This window comes from Onychomys torridus, chromosome 4, assembly GCF_903995425.1.
Source record: "Onychomys torridus chromosome 4, mOncTor1.1, whole genome shotgun sequence".
NCBI classification, from domain to species: domain Eukaryota; kingdom Metazoa; phylum Chordata; class Mammalia; order Rodentia; family Cricetidae; genus Onychomys; species Onychomys torridus.
The window spans coordinates 95844217-95856710 of NC_050446.1; the positions used below are offsets into that span (position 1 = coordinate 95844217).

The 12494-nt window shown below is 42.7% G+C and overlaps 1 protein-coding gene across 2 annotated transcripts in view; it reads left to right on the plus strand.

The window, feature by feature from the left end:
- Wdr76 (WD repeat domain 76) overlaps positions 1–12494 on the plus strand; it is a 36987-nt gene continuing 24493 nt past the window's right edge. Inside the window, exons 1-5 of one of the 2 annotated variants that reach the window (XM_036184852.1) lie at positions 1–86; positions 724–1110; positions 5981–6073; positions 7394–7429; positions 9424–9479. In XM_036184852.1, coding sequence (XP_036040745.1) covers positions 24–86; positions 724–1110; positions 5981–6073; positions 7394–7429; positions 9424–9479 — 635 coding nt within the window. In that variant the 5' untranslated portion in view covers positions 1–23. The remainder of the gene's footprint in view (positions 87–723; positions 1111–5980; positions 6074–7393; positions 7430–9423; positions 9480–12494) is intronic. The other variant, XM_036184853.1, reaches the window with a different exon arrangement.

A 12494-nucleotide genomic window follows, 5' to 3' on the forward strand; every position in this document is an offset into this window, starting at 1 on the left:
CCGGTCTGCTCGGTGGCAGAAAGATGTCTGGGTCTAACGCCGAGGGTGAGGAAAGAGCGGGCTCCAGACGTTGTCCCCAGGTGCAGGTGAGACCTGATTCGGTCAGGGAGGGATCTGCTAGACACTGGCGCCAAGGAAAAGCCGTGATTCCTGCCTTTTTTTTTTTTTTCTTTCTTAAAAAAAAAAAACTAAGGTCATTAAGCATTGAGGAAAGTTTCCTACCAACTCCAGAAATAACGGTAGGTTTGCCTTTAATCCCAGCACTCGGGAGGCAGAGACAGGTGCAACTCGAGTTTGAGGCCAGCCTGGCCCACATAGTGAGTTCTAGGCCAGCCAGAGCTTGGTGGTGAGACCCCTTCTCCTCCGCCAACAACCAAACTCCAAAACCGTGGGATGGGTCTTGGGGCCGGTTCCCCTGGCTCCCTGCCTTTGCTTTGCAGCCGTCACTGTCAGCTTTAAGCAATTATAGCTAACTTGAATCTGACCTCTGGCCTGATTACTTCAGTTACAGACATACGGTTAAGAAATGTGCCTTCAGTAATTCCGCTTACGTCAGAGAGTTCAGTATCGGGTTTTGGAGGATACAAATTTCCTAACAGGCCATCAGTTTGAATCATGTCGTCACTATGAAGTAGGAATTAGACGTATTTACGCAGATTTGTTTAGTGTCTTGTAAGGGGCGTAGGATCTGGGATTTCTAACACTCTTTTATTGCCCCAATAGGTGAATGAATATAAAGAAAATGGAAGTAGTGCTTATACTTCTTTGAGACCAATACAGACTACAACTTCAGGGGAAACAGCTAAGGTTTATCTTTCCCCATTTTCGCTCAGCAATTCCAAGCTATCCCTATTTAAGTTGTCCAGATCCCCGGCTGGAAATAATTCTAACAATGCAGTGGCTTGTAAGAAGGCTGACCGGAAGACGATTTGTAGAAGGGCTTTAACTTCAAAGATGAAGGCCGTGCCTTCCAAGGCAGAACCTGTTCTGCTGAAGCCATCCTTGGATGCTTATACTGACAGTACCAAGCTGGAACCCAAGAGCACCGAAGAATCGGTGGCTGTCAGTGTGGACATGGGAAGCAGTGATGAAGATGGTGCCCCAAACCTGGTGAGAATGTCCTTAGTTCTCATATCTTCTCTTTGAAATGAGAAGTTCTGAAAGCTAAGGTGGTGAAGGATCTCCAGCAAAATCTGTGTTATTATCTAATGTAAATTAAAACAATGTTTTGTGTCTGCATGTGCTTGTGTGTGTGTGTCTGTCTGCACACGAGTGCATGTATGTGCCCTGACATGAGTGTGGAGGTTATAGGAATGTCAGGCATGATGGCAGGCACCGTTACCTGATGAACCATCTTGCAGGCCTTTTAATTTATTGTAAATTTTATTGAGTTTAGTTTTAATTTAAAATTATTATTATTATTATTATTATTATTATTATTACTATTATTATTTGGAGCTGAGATGGAACCCAGGGCCTTGCGATTGCTAGGCAAGCTCTCTACCACTGAGCTAAATCCCCAACCCTATTGTCATTATTATTTTGTTTTTCAAGACAGGATTTCTCTGTGTAGCCTTGCCTGTTCTAGAACTAGCTCTGTTGACCAGGCTGGCCTGAAGTTTACAGAGACCCCTCTGCCTTTTCTAAGTGCTGCAGTTAAAGTTATATACCGCCTTGCCTGGTTGTTTCTAAAGTTTCATTTATTTATTTGTTTATTTGTTTTCAAGGTAGGGTTTTTCTGTGTAGTTTGGTGTCTGTCCTGGATCTCACTCAGTAGTCCAGGCTGGCCTTGAACTCACAGAGATCTGTGTGACTCTGCCTCCCGAGTGCTGGGATGAAAGGCTGTGCCACCACCGCCCAGCCAGTTTCTTTTTTATTTTCTAAGACAGAAATTTCAGAAAATTTCTGGCTGTTCTGGAACTTACTCTATATAGACCTGGGTGACCGTGAACTCACAGAGATCCTTCTGCCTCTGAAGTGACAGGATTAAAGGCGTGGGCCCGGCAGTTTCTTTCAGGCACTGAAGGTCTGGGACTGTTCTTCCAGAACTGCTGGATTAGGTTATGTTTTTAAACTAAGACTACTGGATATGAGGTTAACATAAAGCTGATTTTTGCTTGGATATAAGGATTAGAAACTACAGCAGTAGAGATGTTTATGCAGTGCTGTGAATGACTAAGATACAACATTTCTTTACCTAGAGTTGAATTCAGGCTTCACACATGCTAAGGAAGCAATGTACTAGTGAGGTAGACTTCCTTTTCACCTTTTATTTTGAAGCAGGGTCTTATACTGAGTTCCCAGGTTGACCGTGGAACTTTCGGTCCTTTGTGTCAGCCTCTGTATTACCTGGGATTCCAGTACCACCATGCCTGGCTAAGGTAACATGTTAGTCACACGGGTCACTAGTCTGTTCTCTTTTCATTGTGATGATGGTAGGATTGAACCCAGGGCTTATGGTGCTACACAAGTGCTGCCCCTGAGCAGCAGCCTGGCTTTGGGAAAGGGCGACTATAAAGCTTTGCTGTGGGTTAGGGGTAGTGTTTACTCTTCTAGCTTCTTCCCCTGTATTACCTGTGAGAGCTTTGGATTGTTAAGTATCGAATTGTTTTATTTTCTGAGAAAATTGGTGAATTTTATCTCCCAACTTTTCTACTAAATATTTTCCTAGAGAATTGACCACCTCTTCTCCTTGCCATTCTTCCAGCAGGGTTTCATTTAGTAGCTCAGGCTGGCCTGGAATTCACAATGTAGCCCAGGCTAGTCTCAAACTTTGACAATTATTTTGCCTCAATCTCTCAGTGCTATAGGTCTGAGCCTCCATTGCTTCATAAAGAATTTCTTGGGCCTGGGGATAAAGAGCTCAGTGGTAGAATGTTGCCTAGCAAATGAGGCTTCAGGTTCAGCTTCTAGTACCACAAACCAGCAAACAAAATGGATCGCCAAGTTTGGTGCGGTGATGGATACAGCTCATCCCAGCACTTCTGAGACAGATGCAGGAAGGTTGATGCAAGTTCAGTGCCAGCCTGGTCTACATAGTGAGTGCTACAAGTGAGAAACAAAAACACGCAACCTCAAAAACAGTTTATCTTGTGGCTGGTGAGATTGGTCAGGGAGTAAGGTGTTTGCTGCCAAGGCTGATGATGTGAGTTTGATTCCCAAGGCTTTTTTCATGGTGGAAAGAAAACAGACTCCTGAAAATTATACTTTGAGACCTCCACATGTGAGCTCACACACACACACACACTCACATACACACACACAAATAAATGGAATAGAAAAATGTAATAAAAAGAATTTCTTGGGGGCTGGAGAGATGGCTCAGAGGTTGAGAGCACTGGCTGCTCTTCCAGAGGTCCTGAGTTCAGTTCCCAGCAACCACATGGTGGCTCACAATCTTCAGTAATGAGATTTGATGCCCTCTTTTGGCATGCAGGCATACATCCAGGCAGAACACTGCATATATAAATTAAAAAAAAAAAAAAAGAAAAGAAAAGAAAAATTCTTAGCAGCTGAATACTTGTTTATGTTAGAGATGGCGTCTCATGTATTGCAGGTTCCGACCCTTTTTGAAGTCACATGATCTTTAATGACTGAGACAGCCTACTCTGATCCTCTTGCCTTTACCTCTGAGGGCTGAGAGTATAGGTGCATGTTGTGCATGTCATCACACCTGCTGTATACTGTTTGTTCTGGGTATTGAACCCAGGGCTCATGCTAGGTGAGCACTCTACCAGTAGAACTGTATTCCTAGTTCCTATTTTATTTGTTGTTTTGGCACAGGTTTTCTCTGTGTTACCCTGGCTGTCTTGGGACTCAACTTTTTTTTTTTTTTTTTTTTGGTTTTTCGAGACAGGGTTTCTCTGTGTAGCCTTGTGCTTTTTCTGGATCTCGCTCTGTAGACCAGGCTGGCCTCGAACTCACAGAGATCTGCCTGCCTCTGCCTCCCGAGTGCTGGGATTACAGGCGTGCGCCACCACCGCTGGCTGTCTCTATTCTTAATCTCTTGAAAGATGTTTTGTTTTCCTCTCATGATCCCCTTTCTAATTGTGGGACTTACAAACTCAGCTGTGTGTGCCCCTGTGCTGTATGCATGTATTTGTGCAGGCACACTCACTATGTGGGTGGGTTTGGAGGCTAGAGGATGCCTCTTCTCCATAACTTTTTTCTTTTTAAAGACAAGATCTCTTACCGAATCTAAAGCCCAGCTGTTGTGGTTAGACTGGATGGCTAATGAGCCTCCCTGGCGTCTGCCATTTCTACTCTTGAAGCAGTGGGCTTATAGACTTGTGCTGTTGTGCCTGACTTTATGTGATGCTGGGCATCTGAACTCAGATCCTCATGCTTCCATAGCATCCACTTTGCCCACTGAGTCATCTCTCTAGTCCTCAGATACCTATCCTCAAAGCCAAACAACTCCCATTGTGGAGCATTCTGATGTGCCTGCTAAAAAAAGATAATTCCAGCTGGCCTTGTTGGCTGTTTAGCTAGTTGTAGCCCCTCCTGAATCGGCAGAGGATACAGCCACTCCCTACCACCATGGGTCACCATGCCTGTAATGCCAGCACTCTCATAATGCCAGAGACTGAGGCAGGTAGAGAGAGTTTGAAGCCAGTCTGGTGTAGATCTAACTGTCTTGTTAAATAAGAAACAGCCAATGTAGAGATGGAAACCTAAGAGGTCAGAGTAATAGCTAAGCGCTAAAAACCTTACCCTTCACTGCCGCTCCTGTTCTTCCCTCTGTAAGAGACCTACTTCCTGTGTCCTGTCTTTTTTATAGACTTTCTGTTCTGCCTTCTCATTCTCCTCGTCACTGCCTGTCTGTACAGACCTCCAGGTCTTCTATAGTTGGTATTGAGATTACAGGCGTGTGTCTCCATGCTGGCTGTATCCTTGAACACATAGAGATCTGCCTGTCATGTGATCTGGATTAAAGGTGTATGCTACCACCACCCAACTTCTGCTGTGGCTTGCTATTAGCTCTGACCTCCAGGCAACTTTATTTATTAACATACAAATAAAATCACATTTCAGTAGAAATAAAATATCACCATAGTCTGGGCTACACAGGGAGATCCTCTCTCGAAGAGAGACAACCTTTAAGCTTTCCTCCACTTCTATTGCCTGTTGACTGACTTTGGAACATTAAGATTTGATTCAGTAACACTACACTTATGTACACTTATTCCCTTCAAATAAGAAGTTCAGCCCAAGCTTGAGCAAAATTGTAAAATTTCTTTCATTATAAACCAAAGATTTCAAATGGCCTTTCCCCCCTGATACACTCTTTTGTCCTGTTTTATTCAGAGAACCATTTTACAGTATTGCTTCTGAACATTTTTTTCTTTCAGACAAGGTCTCACTAAGTAAGACTATGCTGGGCTTGAACTTGTAGTAGCTTCCTGCCTCACCTTCCCTAGTACTGAGATTATATGCCACAGCTTTGAATTTTGTCTTTTATCTATGTTGGAACTTGTGTGGTGTTTCCCTCCATCCCCTTTGGTTAATTTTGATGAAGTGTAATGTTTAGTAGGTATATCAGAACTGGTTATAAGAGGCAAGCATTGAACCCAGGTCCTCTTGAATAGCAGCCAGTGCTCTTAACCACTGAGCCATCTCTCCAGCCCTAAAGAGGAAATAGTTTGCTATAAGGGCATGGCATTTGGCTCCTTTTTTTGAAGTTTTTTCTACATAGCCCTCGTCTATCCTGGAATTCATTATGTAGACCAAGCTGGCCTCAGAATCATAGAAATCTGTCTGCTCCTGCCTCCCAAGTGCTGGGGTCAAAGATGTGTACCACCACAATTCTCTTAATATCCAGTCCAGCAAAGATGATGGGCTGTTAAGATAACATGACATAATTAGAGGTTCTGTGCAGTTTGAAGGGATGCCTGGGTAGAGAACGAGGAATCTGGTTTGTGTGTTGCTTTGTTATCATTAATGTGTGAGGTGAGAGATTTTTTTGTTGTGTATTTTCTAGGATGGTTTTCCAGGATTATCACCGTATGAGAGGAAGAGGTTGAAGAACATCAGAGAAAATGCAAACTTTTTTGCTTCCCTTCAGTTATCTGAGGTATGTATGGAGTTTGTAATGAAAACCAAGATGAGATAATTAGATGGTAATTTTCCACTTCAAATGAGGGAAGGCAAAATTCAAGCAATGCTTGGTATAAGATCAGTTGGTCTGTGGTCTTTGTCCTCCTCCTCCTCCTCCTCCTATTTTGGGACAGTCTCCCTGGAACTCACTGTGTAGATCAGACTGGCCTTGAATTTACATTGACTTGTCTGTCTCTGCCTTCTGAGGGCTGAGATTAAAGGGTCATACCACCACATCCGACTTGCTTTTCTGTTTTCCTTTCCTTTCCTTTCCTTTCCTTTCCTTTCCTTTCCTTTCCTTTCCTTCCCTTTCCTTTCCTTTCCTTCCCTTCCCTTCCCTTCCCTTCCCTTCCCTTCCCTTCCCTTTCTCCATCCATCCATCCATCCATCCATCCATCCATCCATCCAAGACAGGGTGTCTCTGTAACTCTAGCTGTACTGCAACTCACCCTAGACCAGCCTGGCCTCAAACTGCAGAGATCTGCCTGCCTCTCTGCCTAATGGCATGCAACACCATCACAAGGTTGCTTGTTTTTCTTTGTGTTTCCTGTTAAGACACTTTGGGTGGTGCTGCATGCAGTATCCCCCGAATTTGAGAGGTGGAGGCTGGACTATAAACTTTCTTTCTTTCTTTTTTTTTTTTTTATACTTTTTTGTTTTATTGGTGTTTTGCCTGCATGTCTGTGTGAAGGTGTTGGATCCCTTGGAACTGGAGTCACAGACAGTTGTGAGCTGCCATATGTGTGCTGGGAATTGAACCCAGGTCCTTTGGAAGAGCTGTCAGTGCTCTTATCTGCTGAGCCGTCTCCTTAGCCCCTGGACTGTAATATTTTAAGGTCATACATAGTAAGTTTGAGGCCGAACTGGGATACATGAAACTATCTTAAAAAAAAAAAAAAAAAAAAAAACCAAGAACAATAAAAGAAGCTTGTAAAGCACTTTAAAAAATACATTAACCAAGAGGTTCCCAGATGGAGTTAATATTTAATTCTTTATTTTTATTTTATTTTATTTTTTTAAGATTTATCTATTTTATGTATGAGTGCTCTATCTGCACGTACAACTTTATGCCAGAAGAGGGCATCAGCTCCCCACTATAGATAGTTGTGAGCTTCCATGTGGTTGCTGGGAATTGAACTCAGGGCCTCTGGAAGATCAGCCAGTGCTCTTAACCGCTGAGCCATCTCTCCAGACCCTTAATATTTAATTCTTTGAAAAAAGAAGGTGTAGGATAAATCTGAAGAATCATGTTCTGATTTATGTATTTTTTTCTTTTTCTTGGGCTGTGCTGGATCAGATCCAGGGATCTGTACAAGCTAGGCAAGCTCTGCCTGTGAGTAATATCCCCATGTAGCCTGGTTCATGTTTCTTTTTCTTTTTCTTTTTTTTTTTTTTCTTTCCCCCCGAGACAGGGTTTCTCTGTGTAGCTTTGCGCCTTTCCTGGAACTTGCTTTGGAGACCAGGCTGGCCTTGAACTCACAAAGATCCGCCTGGCTCTGCCTCTGCCTCCCGAGTGCTGGGATTACAGGCGTGCACCACCAACGCCCCGGCTCATGTTTCTTAGTAGATATTACCATCTTTAATTGACTCTAGGCATCTTTTTTCACTCTTTTGGTATGTAGATGTTTGGAGGTCAAAGGTCAAAGGTCAATCTAGGTATTGTCCTTAGGAGCCATCCACCTTGTTTTTGAGACATCTTTGACTGGCACCTGGTGCTTGCCAGTTAGACTGTACTGGTTGTCAGTGAGTCCCCAGGGGTTAGCCTGCCTCTGCCTCTCCAGTGCTTCCATACCTACCTGACCTTGGTTTTTTTTTTTTTTTTTTTTTTGAGACAAAGTCTCACTCTGTAGATCAGGGTTAACCTTGACTAAATAGCAGGGTCAGAGCTAGCCTGTACCACAGGAAAAAAAGAAAGAAAACAATTTACATAGTCTGCTTGTGATTTTAATTAATCAAAACTACAATTTGAGAGTCTGGAGAGATGACTCTGTTGAGCATTAAAGGGCTCTTCCACAATATGGAGTTTCATTTCCTAGCACCCATGTGGTGACTCACGAATGTTTGTAATTCTGCTTTTAGGAGATATCTTCATCTGGCCTCTGCAGGCAAAATACTAATACACGTGAAATAAAAATAAATCTTAAAGCCAGGTGGTGGTGGCACAGAGCTTTAATCCCAGCACTTGGGAGACAGAGGCAGATGAACCTCTGGTTTGAGGCCAGCCTGTCTACAAAGCAAATTGTAGGACAGCCAGGGCTACACAGTTAAACTCTATCTAGAAAAATAACAATACCAAAATCATTTTTTAAAAAAGTTATAATTTTAGTTATGAAAAATATAACCTATAACTTTTCTGGAAAATGTCCAAATAGGTTTCCAGCACTATAGATTGAATTCTATAATTTGTATATGTATGTGTAGGAGTATATACCTTTTATATGTGTTTATATGTGAACCTGTTTCATCTTTTGCTTTTGAGAAGGTCTCATCCTGTAACTCTGCTGACCTGGAACTCAGTATGTAAATCAGGCTGGCCTCAAACTCAGCGATCCACCTACTTCTTCCTCACAAATACTATGATTAGAGGAATATGCCACCATGCTCAGCCGTGTTTTTTTATTTTTTAATTTTCTTAACATTTAATTTTGAGAAAGAGAGGTAGAGAAAGACAGAGTGCACGGGTGCGCCCGTGTGTCATGACACACGTGTGGAGCTCAGAGGGCAGCTTTAGGGAGTCACTTCTCTCTTACCCCCATTGAGTCCTAGTGAATTCAGGTCATCAGGCTTGGCAGCAAGTGTTTTTATGAATTGAGCCTTCTCACTGGCTCTTAACTGTTTTTTTGACCGTCTTGCTATGTAGCCAGGCTGGCCTTGAACTTACTACATTTATTTGTCCTACTTCAGCCTCCTGAATGTTCGGATAGGTGTGAGCCATCTCACTTTGCATATTAGTTTTTCAAAATTTTTTTGCAATGTTGTAATTAAAACCAAGCCTGTGCATTCTAGGCAAGTGTTGTGCTCCTGAACCATCCGGCCAGCCCTGTAATAGTATGTCTGATTAAATACTGTGTTTAGTCATGTGAACTCACAAGCAGCTTGGCTCAAGGTACCAGAATGCCAGTATATTAGATGGTGTTATATGCTGGCTTTTATTATTTGTGGTATTTATCTCATGTCTATTACCAAGAATAAATATCAAATCTTAAAAAAATCTATATTTCCTAAATAATCCAGGATATACTAGCAAATACTCACTACTTTAATGAGTAGACAGTGTAGTTATATGGTAGCATTTTTATGTGAACATATATGTTGTGTGTTTTTCAGTCAGCTGCAAGGCTCCGTGGAATGATAAAGAAGAGCCAGCCGACTGAATCAAAGAGGTAAAAGATGTGCTTAATGTTGACTCGACCATCATATTTTGCTGAGGATTTTAAATTTGAGACATTGACTTGTAGCCCAAGCTGGCCTCAAGCTTATCTTCCTGCCTCTACCTCTTAAGTGCTGGGATTATGGCATATGCCGCCATGCCTAGTTTGCTTGTTTTTTTTTTTTTTTTTTTTTTTTTTTTTCTTTTGAGCTGAGGACCAAACCCAGAGCCTTGGCAAGCGCTCTACCACTGAACTAAATCCCCAACCCTAGTTTGTGAATTTTATTGTTAGCAGAGATTGGTGATTATTCGGAAGTCACTGGAGTCTGAAGGGTCCTGGCACTTAGTGTTTGTAGAGGCAGTCACGTCAAGTTGGTAGTATGGCGTTGTACAATAGGGAGAATACAGCCTTTGAAACTGAACAAACCTTAGCTGAGCAGTGGCTCAGTGGTTTAACAGCACTTGCAGAGGACCTGGGTTTGGTTCCTAGCACTCACATGGCAGCTTATAACTGCCTGTAACTTAGTTCCAAGAGATTTGATCCCCTCTTCTGGCCTCTGGGGACTTTTGAATACACATGGTGGCACATAAACTCATGCAGGCACTCACACATATACATATGCATCCTGGCTGTCCTGAAACTTCTCCAGGTTAGCTAGAACTTCTTCCATCATGTGGGTCCCAGCCTTGGCTGCAGACCCCATACCCACTGAACCATCTTACTGGCCCAGATATATTACCTCCACTACCCTACCTCCCCCCCCCCCCCCCCCCCCCCGTGTGTCTGTGTGTGTCTGTGTCCCCCCCTGTGCGTGCTTGTGTTTGTACTATGTGTATATGTGGTGCATGCACGTGGGTGTGGGTGTAAATGATTTTGAGCATGCATGCATTGCATGCAGAGGACATTGGGACATCTTCCTCTTGTCTACCTTATTGGTGTGAGACAGTGTCTCACTGAACTGGAAGCTCTTTTGGTCTAGGCTGGCCAGCTAGCTCTTGGGATCTCCTTGTTTCCACCTTCTAGTGCTGGTCTTACAGGCATGTGGTGTGGGCATTCAGACTCAGGTTGTCATGTTTGCAGACCACCCACTGAGCCATCTCCCAAAGATGGAGTGCCACTGTGTAGCCTAGGTTCACCTGGATCTCACTGTGCAGCGCAGACTGGCCTCAGACTTGTGGTTCTCCTGCCTCCGAGCTGGAATTACAGCATGTTTGTTGTAGGAGCACGTTTGTTGCTGGGGTTGGAACCGGGGACCTCACATGTAATTGGTGAATGATTTTTACTTCTGAGCTGCACTCCAGCCATTGTTCTTAGCCTGAGAAATCCTAGAGGAGTGGGGATCTCAGAAGTAGATTCCCATGTAGGTCATATGATCGTGTAAATTATTTTATATGCTTGGTGTTTTTTTTTTTTTTTTTAAATATTGCTGTGGATCAAATAGAACTTCATGTATTTTAGGCAGGGGCTCTACCATTGAGCTACACTATCAATGCTATATATTAGTTTTTGGAAGTAATTTAAGAAGCATCTTTTTTCTCAGCTTCCCCTTCTCACCTCCTTTTCTTTGTTTTTTCTTTTTCTTTTTTTGTTTTGCCACATTTTTTAATGAATTGCTATGTGTATATGTATATGTGTGTTTATGTATTTGCAAGTGTGCGTGAAGACCAGGGGCCAAAGGCATTTTCTCATGGAGATAACATCCTAAGCCATATTTCATTCTTTTATGGTTGCATATTATTTTATTAGATACTGTGTTCTTTTTTTAATTTTTTTTTTTTTTGATGTAGTTATTTTATGTGTATGGATGTTTTGCCTGCATATATGTCTGTGTATCACATGCATGCTTGGTGCCTGAGTAGATTAGAAGGTTTGGGTCCCCAAGATGGAGTTAATGATGGTTGTGAGACACCAAGTGGGTGCTGAGAATTGAACCCAGGTCCTCTGCAATAACAAGTGCTCTTGACCACTGAGCCATTTTTCTAGCTCCAGTTTTGTTTTGTTTTTCTCTTGAGAGAGGGCCTCACAGTGTATCTCAGGGTGTATTAGAACTCACTATGTAGCCCAGGCTGTTTTCAAACTCATGGAAATACTCCTCTTTTTGTCTCTCATTTGTTTCAAGTGTGAGCCACTATACCTGGTATTATTCTATTAGATATGTGTCTACTTAAGCGAACTATGCAGATCTTGTCTGCTGGTCCTGGGATCTGAGGACCTGAAAGAATGGGGCTGACTACAGTCTAATGCTGTAGACAGCCTTACTTCAGGTTTTTTTTTTCCTGAGCTGAGGATTGAACCCAGGGCCTTGCACTTGCTAGGCAAGCACTCTACCACTGAGCTAAATCCCCAACCCCTTATTGTACTTTCGTACACAAATGTAACAAAGCAATGATCCAGGGAAGGTTGTTTGAGTTACATGTCAGAAAAACATGTAAATAAACATCTGTAAGCATATATTAACTATTAACAGAGCAGCTCTTTCCCAAAATTTTCTCAGGACAGAGCAATTGAAACAGAATTGCCTGGCATGTACTATAGATTACATCTGGGAAAGTGAGAAAGCAAGGCAGAAGGCCTTATCAGATTCAGGTACACTGACCAGATGGGGTTCCATAGCTGTGTCTGACATCCAACAAGAATAAACACGTCTTCCACATTGAATGTAAATGTTTGTACAGGAGACACGAGTCACATCTAAGAACGGTCCAGGGAAGAAGTGTTCCCGGCCTTTTTCCTGGAGCCGCTCTCACAGGTGCCAGGACGTTGTTCATCACGTGTCGTTCTTTTGACCGAGTTCTGACAGATATGTATGACATGCTTTGTTTAATGGCTCTTGCTTCTTCACATTAAGCTTTTCGGTTTAGATTATCTTGAGACTTTATTAAAATCAGTGTGGCGAACAGATAGATCAGTGGTTCAGAGCACTTGAAGCTCTTGGAGAGTACTCTCAGGTTTGATTCCCTGCAATGACACTGGGAGGCTCACCACTACTGGTGAATCTCAGTTCCAGGATATTTAATACCCTTTTCT